This window comes from Gymnoscopelus microlampas (genome assembly GCF_963454915.1).
Source record: "Gymnoscopelus microlampas genome assembly, chromosome: 20".
Lineage (NCBI taxonomy): Eukaryota > Metazoa > Chordata > Actinopteri > Myctophiformes > Myctophidae > Gymnoscopelus > Gymnoscopelus microlampas.
The window spans coordinates 37850802-37871896 of record NC_139957.1 but is presented as its reverse complement, the minus strand read 5'-3'; the positions used below and the strand labels follow the sequence as shown (position 1 = coordinate 37871896).

The 21095-nt window shown below is 44.1% G+C and overlaps 1 protein-coding gene across 4 annotated transcripts in view; it reads left to right on the top strand.

The window, feature by feature from the left end:
- The window catches only part of ralgapa2 (Ral GTPase activating protein catalytic subunit alpha 2), a 252180-nt gene that overhangs the window by 116894 nt on the left and 114191 nt on the right, over positions 1 to 21095 (top strand). For 3 of the 4 annotated variants that reach the window (XR_014599889.1, XM_084045658.1, XM_084045659.1), the window contains exons 21-28: positions 292 to 459; positions 3138 to 3331; positions 3961 to 4059; positions 5091 to 5246; positions 16234 to 16362; positions 16962 to 17084; positions 18132 to 18190; positions 19023 to 19131. Coding sequence is in view for 3 of the 4 variants with exons in the window: in XM_084045658.1 (XP_083901784.1) it covers positions 292 to 459; positions 3138 to 3331; positions 3961 to 4059; positions 5091 to 5246; positions 16234 to 16362; positions 16962 to 17084; positions 18132 to 18190; positions 19023 to 19131 (1037 nt within the window). In the remaining variant the exon portion in view is untranslated. The remainder of the gene's footprint in view (positions 1 to 291; positions 460 to 3137; positions 3332 to 3960; positions 4060 to 5090; positions 5247 to 16233; positions 16363 to 16961; positions 17085 to 18131; positions 18191 to 19022; positions 19132 to 21095) is intronic. The other variant, XM_084045660.1, reaches the window with a different exon arrangement.

Genomic DNA, 21095 nt, shown 5'->3' with positions numbered 1-21095 from the left:
TTTTCAAGGTTTTTTTTTCTTCAAAAATGGCAGATCTACAAGCTCTGCTATGAGCTTGTAGATCTGCTATCTTTTGAATAGCGGAACATATTAAATTAAACTGTTTTTTCAAAAGGAGGAGTGGCAGTATTACAAACCCTGACGGAGAGGCTGCTATAACCCCCAGTGACCCCTCCCCTCCCCCTTACATGTACAGTAATGTCACCCCATAACTCCTGTGTGTTTCATCCTCCCTCCTCTACCCCTGTACTTGTACCCCCCCCCCTACCCCTCCCCTCATTTTGTTTTTAGGTCCTCCTCCTCAGTATGTTCTCCATGCCCTCTCCGCACCACCCCCATCCCTCCACCTGTACCCCCAGAACCCCCCCGCCTCCCCGGCTCTGCTGGTGCCCACCGACTGCCCGCTGGACGACACCAATGTGCAGCAGTCTGTGTTACACATGCCCCCCAACCACCTGGGTATTGTAGTCCTATAGCCGAGACTTCTCCCTACATGCTATATACTATCCTCCTCTTATCCACTCTACACGCTGTTCTAACCACCTGGGTATTGTAGTCCTATTAGCCGAGACTTCTCCCTACATGATATATGCTATCCTCCTCTCTCTTATCTACTGTATACACTGTTCTAACCACCCGGGTATTGTAGTCCTATTATCTGAGACCTCTCCCTACATTATATGCTATCCTCCTCTCTTATCTGCTGTATACACTGTTCTAACCACCTGGGTATTGTAGCCTAGCCGAGACCTCTCCCTACATGCTAGACTATACTCTATCCTCCTCTTATCTATGCTGTAGAGGCCTGAAAATTAAGGCCCGGCCCTAACCGAACAATTACCATAATCTTAGGCCTGAAACCCCGAAAGCCCAAATCATTGTGTGCTTAATGTCCTCCCCGACTAATTAGTATACATTTTCGGCCCGGCCTGGCCGTAAACGTCGGGTAGGGTCGGGTTCGGGCAGAATTTGAGAACTCTAATCTACTGTACACACTGTTCTTAACAGCATGAACCCTAGTGTCTATATTCTGGTGGATATATTCAGCACACATAGCACATCTGAAAGCTCACAGGCTCACACCTGTGTGCTTGTAGATCGGCTATTTCCAGCGAAGAGATTATGGCCCATATCTTAGGCATTTTTTTTTTACTATTTTTAAAAACAAAAAAGATAATTCAAATAGCCGATCTACAGGCTCACAACGTGTCGATGTAGATCGGCTATTTTCATAATTTTAAAATGTTTTTCAAAATAGTAAAGAATACCTAAGAAGTTTAGGCATAAATGGTGAGGTGGCACACGGGTAGAGGGAAAAGGAAACAGACCTAGTATGGAGCCCATGTCATATACTTTGTTGAGAAAAAGCACACTGGTAGCTCCCAGTAGAAAATGTATTAATAAGTTAGCACAACGTTTCGACCACAAAGGGTCTTCATCAGGTCTGATACAGGTTGTCATATACTTTGTATTAATAAAGGGTCTTCATCAGGTCTGATACAGGTCGTCATATACTTTGTATTAATAAAGGGTCTTCATCAGGTCTGATACAGGTCGTCATATACTTTGTATTAATAAAGGGTCTTCATCAGGTCTGATACAGGTCGTCATATACTTTGTTGACCCTGGTCAACTGAGTATATAGGGTTCAAGTGCTTAATCTTAACATTCCTGTTATTCAGCCTGAAAAAGGGAAACTTCACTAATTTTGAACCTAACCATACCATTTGTTCTGATGTGAAGAGATTTATAGTGTGGGACAAATGCCCCACGTTTCTCTGCAAAATGTTGACATCATGAAACCATGACGTCATCAGCGTTGTTTTGAGTCATCGGGCTTACGGAATGTACGCCTTGATTTATGTGAAACACGTCAGACGATGCTGTCAGACATGCGTGACAGCATCCAGTGTCCCTTTGAAGCTGAGTCATGCTACACAGAGTGCATTAAAAACAAAAAGAATCAGTGAGGTCACCGTTTCATTTGTACTAACCTTTCCTTTCTATTACACGTCTCCCATCATTTGGTTCATTCCTTCTTTTCAGCAGAGCTGTGTCTACTGTTTTGTCTTTCTGCTCCAGAGCAACAATAACACAAAAGTGTACATACTATAGAGTACCGAAGTCCTGATGTCACTCGTTCATTCCCTGGGTCGTAGAAGTAATTTCTCTATGGAGAATAACATTGGGTCATCTTAGAATCGTCTCATATTGAATAATTGTGGTCCAAAAATAAACAAATTGTCAGGGAGGTGACTATATCGTTTACGATAGTCAGTCACTCATTTTTGATACAGTCTGTTTCTGGCGAAAATGTAACTAATTCGGCGGCAGTAACATTAGCGTTTTCTCATCGTCAGTTGATGTTTCATATCCATACTGTATGAGTCAAACCGCCGGGATTATTTGTTTATTTTTGGAACACAGCTCTTATTTTACGCGATATTAAACACGTCTATGGGAATTCTGCATGGCGAAAAAAAAAAAACGACCCAGGTAGGATGCGTAAATGATGTCAGACTTTGGTGCTCTATTGAATAAGTGCCTCAGATCTGCTACACAGCGTACAACGATGGACTTATCCTGACTATCTCTTTCACTGGGGTCTTACCTGCTTCTAGACACTGCCTTCCTTTGTCCTCTACTTGGCACTGTGCTCATGCAGTTCATCACTAACGTCCACTTATTCCACGTCCATCTTCTTCTGCAGTGCATGATGTCACCTAAACCCTGTTGCCCACAAGGTTTTTTTTGACAAAACGTTCTTGTCGAATGCTTCTGGTGAAACGGGTCCTGGGAATATATTTTTTTTGTATTTATTTGTGCTGCGGCTTGAGGATTCAATCGATTTAACTAATGAAATAATCCCGGTTATTTCATTAGTGCTGTTTTGTGAGATAACTTAAGAAAATGTTCTTCTCTAAGCCAATCAAATGCTATTCAACCCAAGCTGAAAATTGTTGAAAAGTGTTCACCACTTGTTGATTGAATCCCATTTTTTATCCAAGATCGATGCCCTTGATTTTTCGGGAAGGACTTTGTATTAGATACCAGCGAGCTACAGTATATGTTTATTAACCCATTCATTTTACCCCCTCTCTCTATCTCTCTATCTCTCTCTCTCTCGGACCATGCAGACAGCAGCGAGTGTCTGGCCGATGACATCAGCATCATCGCGGGCGGGAGCCTGACGGGTTGGCACGCCGACTCGGCGTTCGTTCTGTGGCGGAGGATCCTGGGCATTCTGGGGGATGTCAACAGCATCCGGTGCCCCAGGATCCATGCCAAGGTCTTCTCCTACCTGTATGAGCTCTGGCACAAGCTGGCTAAGGTAACGAGGCAACAAGACGTTTTTATTTTATACGCTGTGACTCTGATTCCATTATCCACTCATAATACTAGGCTTATATGCAATAATTGGACAAAGACAAAAACTGAGGACATTTTCTCTGTGATTGTAGTGTATTTTGTTATACTTTTTTTTTATTTTTTATAAAGCCTAGTTCTTGTTCTTTTTTTCAGTTAACTACTTTTGCCCCCTTTTTTTCTTTCGTTATTTTGTTAGATTCAGTTAACTATAATAACCTTGGTACAGTAAAGCATTGGTTCTGAGAGTGTACAAAGCATTGGTTCTGAGAGTGTACAAATGGAACCAAATGGACCCTAACGGGTCCATTTGGTTCCATTTGTACACTCTCAGAGTTAAGTTAACATTGATTTTACAACATGAATTGGGGTCCCAGAGATAGAAATGCCATTAAATGGGGGTCCGTAGCCCTAATGCATGTCAAACTGGGGGTCCTTAAAATGTATCTTTTCAAATGGGGGTCCGCGGGCTAATAAGTGTCCATTTGGGGGGTCCTTGACATGAAAAAGTTTGAGAACCACTGCAGTAAAGGTCCCATGCCACTGATGCTTGAACTCATAAAGCATGGTTTGCTCATTGTTTTGACGTTTCAGATCCGGGACAACCTGGGCATCAGCGTGGACAACCAGTCGTCCCCGCCCCGCCCCACCTTCATCCCCCCTCTACGCATGCTGGCCTCCTGGATCTTCAAGGTAATGTCAGGTTGTTTTGTCCTACCGACCAGTGTTCATTTTGACAGCAAATTTTGATTTAGTTTCATAGTCTTTTGAATACAATTCCTTTTAGTCATCTGTAATGTTTTAGTGTCTCTTTAGTGTCTAGTTTTTAGTTGAGTAAATATCATACCATTTTAGTCAACTAAATCTACAGTTAATTTAGTCTACTAAACTGTATCTTAGCAAGCCGTGATGGCGTCGTATTGCCTTATTTATACTTAGCAGATCTACAAGGTCACAAAGCGCCGCGCTGCGTCCGAACCAGAGCATGTGAGCGGAGCGACGCGATTTTGACGTGAGCGCGGAGCTGGTTTATAAAAAGGTTGGAGCGCTACTCAGAGCGAGGACCGCCTGCCGCTCCAAGCCGCCCTCGCGGGGGCCGCGCACCGAATGTTTGAGCATGCCCGGTCGCACAGACTCAGAGACACACAGACATCCAGCAGTGCACAGCGCACCGAGATTTCATTAGAATTTCTACTTTCTTTTTCTTTTCTTCTTTTTACTGTTGAGCGACCCGGTTTGAGCGGAGCATGGAGCGAGAGGTGCGCAAATCAACGTGAGCGACGGAGCAACGGGGAGCGGAGCGCGGGGGGAATCAACGTGAGCGAATAGCGAGCGTGAAACCAGCCCCCTGGAGCGCCGAGCGGCATTTCCACCCGCTCCGCTCACGTGCTCTGGTCCGAACGTGACACCTGCGTTTAACCATGCATAAAACGACTTGTCTTAGTTCTACTGGATCTCTTCTCTCCACTAGTCCTCCTAACATTTTAGTGTCGTTTCACAATGCGCTAGACCTCTTGGAGATGAATTGCTGAGGTGGAGCGCATAACCTACAATCAGTTCCCAGTACTTACCGCACTCAAGCCATGCTACTCACTCGCTGAGATGGGCGGTGCCCGGGATCGAACCCATGACCCCATACAGCGAGTGCTCTACCGACTGAGCTACCGACCCGGACACCACGATGGTGCTAACATGCATGTTTATAACCGTGTGTCCACACACAGGCCACCATGCTGCCGGCAGAGTACAAGGCGGGGAAGCTGCAGGCCTACAAGCTCCTGTGTGAGATGATGACCAAGCCGCAGGACGTGGTGCCCAACAGTGACTTCCTGGTGCACCTCTACCACATCATGCACAAGGGCTTCACCAGCGACGACCAGGTACAGCCAGCGGGGGTCGCCACATGCTTACAAACAAACCATTTCACAATGCTGTTGTGTGAGTGAGTGAGGGGCGTTGTGTTGTGCAGTTCTCCTCTTCAGACAGTAGATGGCTCAACAGTCCAAACTATTTCATGTCCATGTTGTGCTGGACAAGAATAATGGATTTCTTCTGTCTGTATCTCACTCTCCATTTAGTTTATGCCCCCACCCCACCCCAAAAAAAAGGGCTGTACTACTTTAATGAGTCTTGTACACCTTGCATTAATTGGCTCTAATGTTAATCCAGTTCCTCAGTCACCTGTCAGTCACCTGTAACAGGGTCAACTTGAGGACAGCTGCTGACAGCAGTGAGGATTCAAGGGGTCATGTAGGTTCATTGCAGTTCGGGGTCACTGAGGCAGTGGGAGTACCCCCCCACACCCCCCAACCCCCCAAGTTGGGTCGAAGGATGGTTGCAGTGGTGGAAAAAGTACTCAAATGTTTTACTTGAGTAAAAGTATCAATACTGCAAGGTAGAAGTGTTACAAGTAAAAGTCCGGAATTCAAAATTTACTTGAGTAAATGTACAAAAGTGTTGGTATGCAAAATGTACTTATCAAAAGTAAAAGTACTAAAATGTTTGAAGATAGCAGATCTACAAGAGCTTGTAGATCTGCTATTTTCAAATAGGTAACCATAGGGCTAAAGTGGTTAATGTATGTTTTATAATGTAATAATTTATATCTGCAAAGTAACTAGTAACTAAAGTTTTCAAATAATTGTAGTGGAGTAAAAGTACAATATTTTGCCTCTGAGATGTAGTGGAGTAGAAGTAAAAGTATAGACAATTTGGAAATACTCCAGTGTAAGTAAAAGTACCTCAAAATTGTACTTAAGTACAGTACCTAGAGTAAATGTACTTAGTTACTTTACACCACTGAGCGGTAGTACCCCCCCCAAACCCCCCCACCCAAAGTGGGGTTGAAGGATGGTTGTGTGTTTTGGCATCCAGTGCCATCTTCCTGTCTCCTGTTGTCACACCCAGGCTGCTAGCGAGGGACAGAGCCGCCCAATAAAAAAACACAAAAGACGGGGGGATGAAAAAGAGAGAGAGAGAGAGAGAGAGAGGATGGAGATTCAAATTCCTTTATTTTCCATTTGTATGCTATGCATGCGTGCGTACGCACGTGCGTGTGTGTGTGTGTGTGTGTGTATTCTATTGCCTCGTCTTGGCAGTGCGACAAGCTTATTAGAATGTTTTCCGTGTCGTTAAATAATGTTTTGAGTCCCCACCGCGTATACGTGATTAATTAAGGACTGCGGTCTGTCGCGCGCCGTTAGACTGACTGACACGTCAGCCAGGGGCCCAGAGTGGGCCTGTGTGTGTGTGTGCGTGCGTGTGTGTGTGTGTGTGTGTGTGTGTGTGTTTCCGAACAGGAGTGTGTGGGGGGGGGGGCAGGCTGGGGGAACGCAGTATAGAGTAGAGCAATGAGTGTGTGTGTGTGTGTGTTTGGTGGGGGTGCGTGCGGGCGGGGGTGTGGGGGGGGGCAGCATTCTCCAGCTTTTGTTGTGGTTCAGTATAATGCGTCGGGGGGCCAGGGGGGGGGGGCGGCCACTGAAGCGTGCTCAAATTGGCCGGAGAAAAGAGTCCTCACGCCACACAATGGAGGACAGACGCACGCCTGCTTAACATAAGAAAGTGGCTCTCACCCCCCCCTCCCGCTCCCCCCCACACACACCCCTACCCCTCCTCCTTCCTCTCTGCCCGCATCCCTCCCTCTCCTCTCCTCTCCTCTCTTTCCTCCTCTGCTGAGCCTCCCTCCCTCCCTCCCAGTCACACATATATTTTCATTTTCAAGTCCATCACACACTCTTTCTTTCTACTCCATCTCTTCACTCCCCCCCCCTCTCTCTCTTTTTGGGGGGGGGCTCGCCCCACCTTTTTCCTGGCTGAGCCTTCAGTATGCGTCAACATAAGTGCACATGCTTGAAACATTCTAGTTTGGGACTGAGTGGTTTGGGGATAAATAGCCTCTTTTCAGCAATAGACTTTTTTTTTTTTCTCAAACACATTATTTCTCATTTGCAATTTTTTTGACCCAATTAAAATCCTAACTTTGCATGTGGAGCTTTTTTTCACTGCGAGGGGGAGGAGGAGGGGGGGGGATTCCCAGGCAGTGTGACTAGATGTGAGTGTCGTGAGTATAACCTTACAGGGCGATAACTGACTGTTCTCCTCGGAGGGATCTTCCTCCCTGACTGGGAAGGGTGTGAAGGTCAGGGCTTTGGTCCTGTCTGTCTGTCTGTCTGTCTGTCTGTCTGTCTGTCTGTCTGTCTGTCAGCCAGTGTTGCCATGTCTGCTTATTTTAAGCGACTTGTTTTTTCAGTAAAGTCGCCTGTAAAGTATTGGTAGTTTCGGGGTTTAGCGGGTTTTGGGGCTTGTTTCTTAAATGCTGTTCATACCAGTGGTTCTCAGATGTTTTCAGGTCAAGGACCCCCAAATGAACATAGGCTATTAGTCCACAACCACCCCCCATCCAAAAATATTTGGTGCCAGAGGGACCCCCGTAGCAGATTTGTGTTAAAATATTCAAAATATTTCGTTTTTTTTTTCTTCCAAGATTTGTTTGAAAATAGCCGATATACCATATAGCTTTAAGGTGCTCATGTGGCCTATTATATTATACAGTAGATGCTTCTTTTGGGCTTGTTTTCATAGATCTGGTTGCTTATTTCTCTCGCAAAATCTGACAACACTGCTGTCTGTCTGTCTGTCTGTCTGTCTGTCTGTCTGTCTGTCTGTCTGTCTGTCTGGCTCACTGAGCACCACCAAGGCACCACAAACCAGGGGACAATAGCAGTAATCTATCTAATAACACCACTCCCTCACCTCAGAGCACTGCAGCAACACATCCGTGTCACTGCTTTGTGGCACAGCAGCAGCACACAACAACCCCCCCCCATACAAATAATATCATAGGGAGGGAGCAGGGACGTCACAGGCTCTCAGAAGGTGGGGGGGGATGGACTTTCGGTGGACTACCCCTTACTTTACACTTTGGCTATTCAAAAATAGCAGATCTACAAGCTCATAGCGCGGCACCGAGTGCCGCGCTATGAGCTTGTAGATCTGCTATTTTTGAAAAAGCGTGAAAAACATTTGTAACTGTCAAATGTAAACAAATTCTGTATTTTCAAAATTTTGCAACGTTTTTTGTTCGTTTTTTTTCGTGTTTTGGTTACTTTATTTCGGTTTTAGGGTTAGTGTTAGGTTATTTAATTCTTATTTTTGCCTGATCTTACCGATGTATTATCAAAAAATATATTTATTTTTTATTTTTTCAAAAATTGGGGGGTATGAAATCACGGATCTGTGAGAGTGAGGGTGTTGCGTCGTACGCACAGTGAATGGCCGTGACGCCCCTGGGAGGGAGAACAGAAGTGTGCTTGCAGTCACCTCTCGCACGGGTACTGATTGACTTACTTTATTTTTTTACAGTTTGCAAAAAGTACAGTTATAAAATAAACGTAATGTAAAATGTACTGCCAAGGAAGGCATGTGAAAACAACTCTCCTCCCACTGCCATGCCAGAAAGCCAAGGTATGCTTATTTAGCTGGTGATATACTGGCACTGTAGTGAAAACACGGCTATAGAGGAACAAAGAATTTGACCGCACTCTCCCCAGCTCGCATGAACTCATTCAGTGCCATTGACCTCGCCGACGTCACGTTTTTATAAGCCCAGGGTCCCAATGACGTCGCCGACGGCATGAAAAAAAAAAAATATATATATATATATTTTTTTTTTATGTCCAGAACCCAAGATATCAGGATTTGAAGATTTGCTGCTCCATTCACTTCTTGTTTAACATCTTGCTGAAAAAGGCTGTTTTTATTTAGTTTTCGTCAGTGAAAAAAGGTAGTCGACGGAACATTTTTCGTCATAGTTTTAGTCGATACGAAATCAACACTGCTGGGCGATGTACGTCGTATGGCTGACATCTGTGTACTGGGTGTTTGGTAGATGAACCCACCTCACACCTGCTGCCGCTGTCCCACAACAAAACAAGTCAACTCAACTTACCGGCATGAAGGAACAAAGAAGTGGAGTCTTGTGTGCCACTACCTTAATGCCCGTTTGAAATGTGACAGTTGACCCCTAAACCCCCCAAACGTGGTTAATGATTAATGACGTCCTCGTTTCTGCATAGCCATACAGGTGGGCTGCTACTGGGCTTTGCTGAGAGAGTGCCATTTGGAAAATCCCAAACTTTTTTCTCTTTCTTTTAACCCATTAAGACCGGGAACGCATCTGTGTGTCATTTTTTAGATTTCTTTGGCTATTCAAAAATAGCAGATATACAAGCTCATACCGCGGCACCGAGTGCCGTGCTATGAGCTTGTAGATCTGCTATTTTTGGTCAATTCAAACCTTTGCTTCCGAGGGGTCCCTGGAACAAAATATTTTGAGATGGGGGTCCGTGGCCAAATACATATAATTTCGGGGGTCCTTGACGTAAATAAAGTTTGAGAACCACTGATATTATAGCAACATAAGTTTTTTCAAAAAACTGTTGGGATTTAGAAGACATTTGTAGAATCCCCCAGAAGCAAAGATTTGAGTAAAAAATGTTGGCTTTAAAAATATATATGTATATTTTTTAAAGAAATAGCAGATCTACAAGCTCATAGCACGGCACTCGGTGCCGCGCTATGAGCTTGTAGATCTGCTATTTTTGAATAGCCAAAGACATCTTAAAATGACACAGATGCGTTCCCGGTCTTAATGGGTTAACTGATAACAATTCACTTTGATATTGTTTCATACAGCAGGGATTCCCAAATAGCCATAGCTTCTGGCTGCTGTCCCACTATTATAAAATGACCAAACAAAAAGACAGAAAGAGGAAACTGCGTATCATGATAATGACCTGCCCAAACATAGGGACGTGAGGTTGAAAGTGGTTAAACTGGCACCATAATCTTATGATGAATTGAATCAAATTCTGCTTAGCTTAGCGCCTAGCGGCGTTCGACTTTAGCCGGCCGCAGTACGCACGCGGGAGAAGAACGCTATTTTCTTCTTGTCAGTGGTGTAAAGTAATTAAGTACATTTACTCAAGTACTGTACTTAACCACTACCGTATATTTATTTCTCAATTTGGGGTTTGAGAAGTACTGATTTAGAAGGCATTCGTAGAATCGGCCTCAGGTCTTAATTCAGGTTAAGGGTGAGAAACACTGGTAAATGGCTACCAAAGCAGTGGCACCCACACACACACACACACACACACACACACACACACACACACACACACACACACACACAAACACACAAACACACAAACACAAACACACAAACAAACACACCAACACCAGATACACTAAACCAGTGGTTCTCAAACTTTTTCATGTCAAGGATCCTCTAATTGACACTTATTACCCCGCAGACCCCCATTTGAAAAGATAAGCCAGGGACCCCAATAAGAGAAGGTTTTTACGGCTCTCTAGCAGTGATTCTCAACCATTTTAATTTCAAGGACCCCCAGTTTGACATGCATTAGGCTACGGACCCCCATTTAATGGCATTTATACCTCTGGGACCCCAATTCACATTGTCGACTAAATAAATTAACATTGGTTTTAACCAATGTTAATTTAACTCTGAGAGTGTACAAATGGAACCAAATGGACCCGTCAGGGTCCATTTGGTTCCATTTGTACACTCTCAGAGTTACAAACCCATAAGGGTCCATTTGGTTCCTATCCATCATTTAGCTGGGGACCCCCTGGAACTCCCTCAAGGACCCCTGGGGGTCCCCGTACTCCACTTTGAGAACAAATGCACTAAACATAGTGCGTTGAGGACAGTAATAAAGCACTCAACAGTCCATCTCACTAAAAGACAGGAGAAAAATACAGCGAGGGAAAAATAGGCAGCAGATGGAATGATCACAACACACACACAGGGAACAAAAGAACTCAACTTAGAAGAGTCTCTCGCTCTCTCGCACACACACACACACACACACACACACACACACACACACACACACACACACACACACACACACACACACACACACACACACACACACACACACACACACACACATAAACGCACACACGCACGTGCATACACCTGTAATTAAAGCCAGGGTCTAGGTATTGTTTTGCTGAGCTACTTTAACTGGGCAGCAGATGGTCTCTCTCCTTCATCGTTGCCATATGCTGTGTTGTTGTGTAGAGGAACATGGAGTCTCACTGGGGACTGCAGGCTGCTAGTGCAAACGTCTGTAGTGTAATTCCACGCTGGTGGTACACGACGCCACTTCAATGCAAGAGCATGTCTTAATAATGTAGAGAACTGTTTCCCCCATACACTGGGTCCGGGGCACATTTGTGGGGTGGCGAGCAAATATTGCTTTTTTTTAAAAACGTTATTTCAAAAGAATACACAAATCTAACTTTTTCTGAAAAAATACATACAAATACATATATAAAAAAAAATCTAAGACATTCCAAACTCATTACCTGCCAAAAATGTTTATAAACGTTTTTGGCAAAACATATTTTTTACAAAAAATACATTCTAAATTTATTTTTTATTTTTTGGGTTTTTCCGTTTTTCCGTTCGTCACAAAGAACCAGGAGATACAATTTTTCCAAAAAGTTGCTGCTCCTTTCACTTCAATGTTAAAAAATAAACGGACAAAAATATATCATTTTTTCTAAGTACTAGCTTAGAAAACACTGGCAGTCTCTGGGGGTAAATAAAAAAAAACTCTGGCAGTTTAAGAGTTAATAAAAAATACAATTAAAAAGAAAACGTTTGAGAAGTAGTGGAGAAAAAAAGAACTACAAGCTCACAACGCGTTGCATGTAGATCGGCTAATTTTCACTAGTTTGGGTCACAGGGAGACGCAGCTAATTTCTCTTTTGTGCCTCAAGCTAAAAAGTTTGGGAGCCACTGATGTAGTGAAGGAGGGGTGAGTTAATTGATCCAATAAATGATCTACAGACCCAAAAAACAACAACTACGTTACGTTTTAGCAATCGTGATTATTGAATGATCGGTTTTGTGGGGCATCATGCAAATATTTCCACCAAAAAACGTTTTTGCATTTTATTATATAATAGTGTATAATATGTAAACATATTATGCACATTCCTGTCAGATTGGGTTCAGATAACGAGTGCTACTGTAAGTATTTTCCATAACTGAAAAATAATCAAATAAATAATGGACAGATTAATCAAAAAAAAAGTATTTTTTGTAGCTTGTCATATCTCACCTTCCAGGCTTTACCAATACAGTTCAACATTCGTCCTATCTTAACAAAACAAAAAAAACTCATATTTGTATTCTTTCAAAAAGAGTCAATATTTACTCAATCATACTGTGTACAATTAATTTTCAACCACACCCAAGTCACGCACAGAACAGTCTCTCTTCCTCAACGATTTCATTAAACAAATCCACCATCAATTGCAGGTACGAGATTCCCGATCCTCAACTTTATACTTTATAAATAAACTTGACTCAACTCAAGCTCATCCATAACATAGTCATAATTCATATTAACTGATACGCTAATGCCACATCTCCAAAAATAAACATTACAAAACATTCTGACACACACGATTTGGGTTTTTCCCCTGATTAATCATTGCTACACCGGAGATTAACAGTGTTCAGCTTCTATGTCATAACAAAATAGGATAATAACAACTAATTGCAAACCTTGGTTATTACTTTTAACTTGTCAAGCCAAATCATTCACACACACACACACACACACACACACACACACACACACACACACACACACACACACACACACACACACACACACTTCTCGGTATCACAATGCAGCATCTGAGGCTGGGGCAGGAAACGTGGCCTTATCTCTTATCTTTGACATGCGTGTGTGTGCATGTTTGTGTACAGAGGCAAGGTCCACCAGCAGAAACACCTGCCTCCCAGGCAGCCATAAAACGCGTGTAAATCGGGCAATTCAAACACCAGCCCCCGCTTCTGCCCCGAGCCCACGGGCACCTCAGCAAACACGACACACACACACACACACACACACAAACACACACCCAGACACAGATGCACCGCACATACAGTACACACACGCAGTCGCGCACGCAATACTGTATCCCCCCCTCCCTACCTGTGTCATTAACCCATTAAGACCGGTAATGCATCTGTGCTATTTCTTAGGCTATTCAAAAATAGCAGATATACAAGCTCATAGCTCGGCACCAAGCTTGTAGATCTGCTATTTATTTTTAATTTTTTTAAATATGTGTACATTTGTGCAAATCTTTCAATATATATTTTTATATAACATTTTTAACTCAAATCTTTGCCTCTGGCGGGTCCCTGGAACAAAATATTTTTTGATGGGGGTCTGTGGCTAAATACATATCATTTTGGGGGTCCTTGACATAAAAAAAGTTTGATAACCACTGATAATAGCAACATAAGTTTTTGCAAAAAAACTGTTAGGATTTAGAAGACATTTGTAGAATCCCCAGAAGCAAAGATTTAAGTTAAAAAATGACGCTTTAAAAAAAATATATATTCAAAGATTTGCACAACTTTTCACGATTTAAAAAAAAAAAGAGGCAGATATACAAGCTCATAGCGCGTCACTCGGTGCCGCGCTATGAGCTTGTATGTCTGCTATTTTAGATTTCCTTGGCTATTAAAAAATAGCAGACATAGAAGCTGTATGTCTGCTATTTTTGAATAGCCAAGGAAATCTAAAAATGACACACACAGACGCGTTCCCGGTCATAATGGGTTAATCACCTCAAATGAATCCTCGGTAAACAGGGGAGTGCAGGCAAACAAAAGAGAGACATAGAATAAACACGCGCGCGGGGGGAGCAATAAGCAGGAAGTCAAGACAACAACCCGCTTTGCGCACGTCGAAAATTGCTGGGGAGAGAGAGAGAGAGCGTTTTGGCTTGGAGGGCCCATTTTACCCTCGTTTTGCTGGTAATTGACCTCTGAGGCGTAATGCGCCGAGCAGTCAGAGGTAATTAGCATGCGACAAACTGTTGCTTGATTGCCTGAAATGAGCATTTCGGAGGAAGCCGCCGCCGCCACAGCCGCGGTGGAGTGTACAAAGTGTTTTCCATTGTGCGGTTGTAAGTAGAGGGAACCTGATTTGAAGGTGTATGTATAGAAATGGGAATTGCGGCCCCTCCATGTGGCGCTGTGTGGCAGAAAAGAATGGCCCCTCGCTCCGACAATAGGTGCATTAACACAACTCTCTGAAAGAGGCCACCTAGGGACTTTTTTTTCCTCTTCCTTCATTTGGCCTGGTCTCTCCAGGCAGCCAGACACTGTGTGTGTGTGTGTGTGTGTGTGTGTGTGTGTGTGTGTGTGTGTGTGTGTGTGTGTGTGTGTGTGTGTGTGTGTGTGTGTGTGTGTGTGTGTGTGTGTGTGTGTGTGTGTGTGTGTGTGTGTGTGTGTGTGTGTGTGTGTGTGCGTGCACCTGCTGGCACCTGGGTTAACCCGAGCATTACTTCACTTCAGTACAAACTGCACGTCTTTGTACCGTTACAGTAACTAAACCTGGACCCCCCCTCTCCTAGAAAGATTTGAGTTACAAATGTTCCCTTTAAAACATATATATATATATTCAAATATTTGCATTTAATGGTCAAGATTTTTTCAAAAATAGCTGATTTACAAGCTCATAGCGCGTCATGCCGCGCTATGAGCTTGTATATCTGCTATTTTTGAATAGCCTAAGTATAACATATGGATGAAGTGGTTACACAGGTGCGTTCCCGGTTTGAATGGGTTAAATAAAAAGAAATGGTGCATAGTATGTGCATTACATTCACACATTCACGCACACATTCACACACACACGCGCACGCACGCGCGCGCGCACGCGCACGCGCACACGCACACGCACACGCACACGCACACACTGACGGCGGAAGAAACCATGCAAGGCACCAACCCGCTTACCGGGAGCAGCAGTTAGGGGTTGAGCATTTTGCTCAAGGACACTTTGACACTAACCCAGGGGCTTGAACCTGGGGATTGAACCAGGAACCTTCCGTTTCCCAAGCAGCCGCTATACGTACCTCCTGAGCCACTGAGCCTGGCCTCGCATGTCTACTCTCTCTCTCTCTCTCTCTCTCTCTGCCCTTGGCTTTCTGTCTCTCCACACTGACCTAACTGAATATGAAAAGCATAAAAATGCCACAAATAAAATAAAAAATGTCAGAAATGGAGAATGGGGGGCACGGTGGCGCAGTCAGTAGCACCTGTCGCCTCACAGCTAGAAGGTCCTGGGTTAGATTCCTGCCGGGGACGCTGTTGGCGCTGGGGGCGTGTCCTATCCTCCGCGTCATCAGTGCCCATACCCTAGGTGGGGTTGGCGAAAGGGACCACTCTTTGGGGAGTTTGCATGTTCTCCCCGTGTATCCTAGGGTTGGTACCCTCACAAAAACATGTAGTAATCCTGGTCACTATAATGCCTCCCCCATACCAGCCGGGGCGCCTGATGGAGGGGAAAGAAACTGGTTGGAATAACGTGTTCCTTCCACGCACTACGTCCAACTGGGGAAACTCCCCCCTGTCAGGTGATAAGAAAGTCAGTTGAAGGAGGCGTGAGCTCGGCTCTGGGCTCCCTAGGCTGGCAGGGGGAGTGTAGCGCCCAGGATCACTTAGACAATTGGCACTGGGTGAAAAAGGGTTGCTTCATTTATTTTGTGGTTTCCTGGTCGACACTAATTTGCTCTTTGGCAACATTATACACTTCTTGTTGAAAGAATATGAAAGCATGGTGTGGTCTAATTAACAGAAGTGATAGAATTGGCTTTGTTCCACTCACTGATGTATGCTCCTTTCTCTGTGTGTGTGTGTGTGTGTGTGTGTGTGTGTGTGTGTGTGTGTGTGTGTGTGTGTGTGTGTGTGTGTGTGTGTGTGCGCGTGTGCATGTGTGCGGGTGTGGGTGCATCCTCCAGGACATTCTGAACACAGTCATCCGCTCCTGCTCTCCACGGTTCTTCTTCCTGGGTCTGCCAGGCTTCAGCATGTTGCTGGGAGACTTCATCACCGCTGCCGGCCGCGTCCTGAGCACCGAATCCCTGGAGGTACACACAACAACAACAACACACAACAACACAATAATGATTGAAGTGGTAAAGCTTTTCTAAAAAGTCTTGGAGACTTGGAGAGAATTTCAATTCTGCCGATTATAAAACAATCTATTAGATTTTCTTCGACTTCGATTCATTGATTCATAAGAAATGTATTAAAACATTTTTTACACATTTTTACGCGACGCATTGTGAGCTTGTAGATCGGCTATTTTCAAATGGCCGGAATGTATACAGGGCTGAAGTGGTTAATGTATGTTTTGTAATAATAATCAAAACCTACAAAGTCACTAGTAACTAACGTTTTCCATGAATTGTAGTGGAGAAAAAGTGCAATATTTACCACTGATAGCTGCTGCCTTACCCTGGAACATTTCATGCGGTGGAATCAACACAATCCCTTTGTACAGGGATGTGTGAGTGGTGTTTTCCTGCCACGGTCAGCTCATGTGATTTTCCTGGAAGCAGGTTGTTTTCATGTGCCATTTAGTGCATTAATGATATCATGTTGTTGTTTTTGTCCTGTGTGTGTGTGTGTGTGTGTGTGTGTGTGTGTGTGTGTGTGTGTGTGTGTGTGTGTGTATGTTCGCCAGGCTCCCAGAGTGGAGGCACAGACCATCCTGGGCTCCATGGTCTGTTTCCCGAACCTCTACCTTCACATTCCACTGCTGCAGCAGGTGCCTGATGACATCGCCATGAGCAACGAGAACATCAAGGTACAAAGACAATATATGAAGTGGAGGAAAATGCTGTATAAACTATAATAAAAACACTTCCATGAAAGTTAATTTTGAGTGAGTCCTGATGTTGCACTTGCAAAGTTGGTGTGTGTTTTGGTGTTTTTTTGTCTTGTAAAGTTACTATCCGGGGCTTTTTATTTTAATTCAATCACGCAAACGGTGGAGGAAACCATGCAAGGCACCAACGTGCTCACCCGGGGCAGTTAGGGAGTTCAGTGCCGAGTCCTGCAACGGGTTGCGTTTGACTGGTGAAAGCGGGTGAAAAATATACTTTTATAAGTTTACGGGGACGGGCGGTGCTGAACTAAACGCGGGGTGGGTAACATTTTATTGTGAAAATCAGAGAGCACTTTTTCCGCCGTCAACAACGTCACTTGTGTAACTTAACACAGCACGCCGGCCCGGCATAGAGCACGCCGGTCAGTTATCTTAACTCACAAAAACACATTGAACATCCTGTTAAACCTTCAAATTTAAACCATCTGACAATGTAAACTACGACACATGCGTACTGCGTGTATGCGCGTTCTCGCGTGTTGCTATATATGGAAAGCTCACTCCTCCGTTCTTCACTTGACGTGCAGATTTCTGAACAAAACTGATAACTGAATGTAGCGCTATTGTTGAATGCATCTTGTGTTAAAGGCATTTCAACACACTTTTAAATTGAGTGCCTGTCTGTAGGCTATTCATATTTTACTGCATGTAATCACGGGTAAACGGGCGGACAGCGGGTCCATTATTTGACGGGTGGGTCTGGTTTGTATTTTCATATAATCACGGGTGATGGGACGGTCTACGGATCTGATTATTGACGGGCGGGGCGGGCGTGGTTATCAAAATTGGACCCATGCAGGACTCTGGTTCAGTGTCTTGCTCAAGGACTCTTCAACACAAAGCCAGGTGGAAAGCGGGAATCAAACTTGGAACCTTACGATTCCCAAGCGGCCCGCTCTACCTCCTGAGCCATTGCTGCCGCTGTGAGGTTGGTCTAATAATGACGCTCTGTGTTCACCTCTGTAGGAATACCTGGTCAGCATCCTGCTGATGACGGCGAGGAACGAACACTGTGAATTAGCCAGGTAAGACTGTCTGTCTCAAGAAGGGTTTTATTTGTCTCTTACTTACACAAGTACAAGCTCACATCTGAGCTTGTACAGTAGATCGGCGTGTAGGGGTTAAAAGGAGGGGCCTAGTATAGATCATTGGTTCTCAAAGTGGGGTCCGGGGACAAATGGAATGGAAGCGTACAAATGGAATGGAAGCGTACAAATGGAATGGAAGCGTACAAATGGAATGGAAGCGTACAAATGGAATGGAAGCGTACAAATGGAATGGAAGCGTACAAATGGAATGGAAGCGTACAAATGGAATGGAAGCGTACAAATGGAATGGAAGCGTACAAATGGAATGGAAGCGTACAAATGGAACCAAATGGACCCTAACGGGTCCATTTGGTTCCATTTGTACGCTCTCAGAGTTAAATTAACATTGATTTTACAATATGAATTGGGGTCCCAGAGATACAAATGCTATTAAATGGAGGTCTGTAGCCTAATGCACGTCAAACTGGGGGGGTCCTTAAATTACAATGATTGAGAATCATGCTAGAGCCGTACAAATCTTCTCTTATGGGGGTCCCTGGCGTATCTTTACAAATGGGGGTCCACGGGCTAATAAGTATCAATTTGGGGGTCCTTGACATGAAAAAGTTTGAGAACCACTGGTATAGATGAATCCACAGAGCGCTCCTCTGGCACAATCATGACTGAGGTGTCAGAATGCACACCGCAGTAGGAGTCTGACACCGCAGCGCTCCGTGGATTCGTCTATAGACTTCTGGGAGCCCCCGGTCAGTGGGTTGGTAAAGCATGTCCAGTTCCACTGGGGGCTGACCTCAGACGTGTGTTCCAGGTGCATAGCGGTGTGCAGTCTGGGCCTGTGGGTGTGTGAGGAGCTGATGCAGGACAACATCCATCACCTGGTCAAAGAAGCTATCAACATCCTGGGAGTGACTCTAAAGGTCAGTGATGATTAACTCAACATGGAGTCCCCCCCCGTCCACGTGCCCCGTGGTGTGGCACATCGAACCCTATGTTCTGGGATATTAGGCTTTTTGGTCATCTGGCAGAGGCTCTGAGCCACTACTGCTACACTAGCATGCCGATGCAGGAGGCAAACATTAGGCAAAAATAGCCCATCAACAAGCTCATAACGCAGCACGTTGTGGAATTTAACATCCTGTTAAATCCAGCCTGTTTACGGTAATGTTTCGATTTAGTCTAGAGGGAGAAAAAAGAGTGGTCGTAGAGCCCTGGGGGACTTCGGTCAACTATGTATATTTGGTTTTCAATGTTTTTTCAGGCCAAAGACCCCTTAGCTGAGAGAGAGACGAAGCAGAGACCCCCACCACATATTGTATAAAATGTAACTTTTTCATACATTTCATAGGCTTGTTTGACAGCACTATCATCACGTGTTTGTGTACATTCATGTTTTTTGTTTGTTTGTTTGTTTACACATGATCTTTTCTATTAATGTCTTTGATTCATGTTAATGTGTATTTTCAGACGTTTAATGTAAAAAACTAAAACTAAAAAAAGTTACCATCACAAAAAGATTTGGCGCCCCCCTTGTAGAAACTCTACGCATGCCCTAAGGGTCCCGGACCCCCTGTTGGGACCGTGGAAACTAGCCTAGGGTTCATGTGGTTAACCAACGATTTTGGAAGAGTGGGTCTAATATTAACACACCACATACAGTATGAACTGCATTAACATTTTCTACAACCTTTTAACACTACTAACTTTTTAATAAGTTTGTCAGCACCTACTCATTATCTCCGGCCAGCCCGCGAAGGCCGGGGGCCAGAGATGTTAACTGTTCCATAAATGTATGTAGCATAAATGGCTTCATGTTAGCATCCTGAGTTTTTTTTATCCCAGGGCCTATCCTATTTTGTTTTTACTAGCAGAAGCATACAGTAGAAGCCCTCAGTTTTACATCAGACCAAAATAATAGTTGATTACATAAATGGCCTGCAGAACAATTTCAATGCGTGTAAAAGTGAGGAGAGAGAGAGCGAGAGAGAAAGAGCGAGACCTTCGTGAGCGACTGTGTATATATTGTTTTTGTTTTTTCCTGCATGTGAGTGAAGGGGGAATGCTCTGACATCCAGTGGTGACTGAGACCCTTTTTTGGGGTCTTTTTAATTCTGGGTAGAAAAGGCTTTTGGTGGTGCTGGTGGTGGTGTAATTTCCTGGCTACACGCTCTCAGTTGATGTGGGCCAATTTAACCCATTAAGACCGGGAAAGCATCTGTGTCATTTTAAGATTTCTTTGGCTATTCAAAAATAGCCAAAGAAATCAATTTTTTTGAAAAATCCTGAAATATTTGCAAATCTTTGAATAAATATATTTTTTAAAGCCATCATCTGTAACTCAAATCTTTGCTTCTGGGGATTCTACAAATGTCTTCTAAATCCTTACAGTAAAAAAAAATATATATATAATATCAGTGATTCTCAAACTTTTTCACGTCAAGGAAGGATGTATTTGGCCGCGGACCCCCATCTCATAATATTTAGTTCCAGGGAGGGACCCCCAGATTCGAAGATTTGGGTTACAAATGTTCACTTTAAAAATATATATATATTCAAAGATTTGCACACATTTTCACGATTTTTCAAAAATAGCAGATCTACAAGCTCATAGCCGCACTATGAGCTTGTAGATCTGCTATTTTTGAATAGTCCAAAGAAATCTAAAATGACAGAGATGCGTTCTCGGATTGAATGAGTTAAGCAGCCACATCTCCCCGGCTTCCAGCTCCATCCCGCACGCCCCCCCCCCCCCCCTCTCTGTCTCCCTCTCTCTCTCTAATGGAGCAGTAATCACTCTACTGCACAACTTGACACACAGCCTCGACCAGCCCCAAAAATAGAGGGTGTGTGTGTGTGTGTGTGTGTGTGTGTGTGTGTGGGGGGG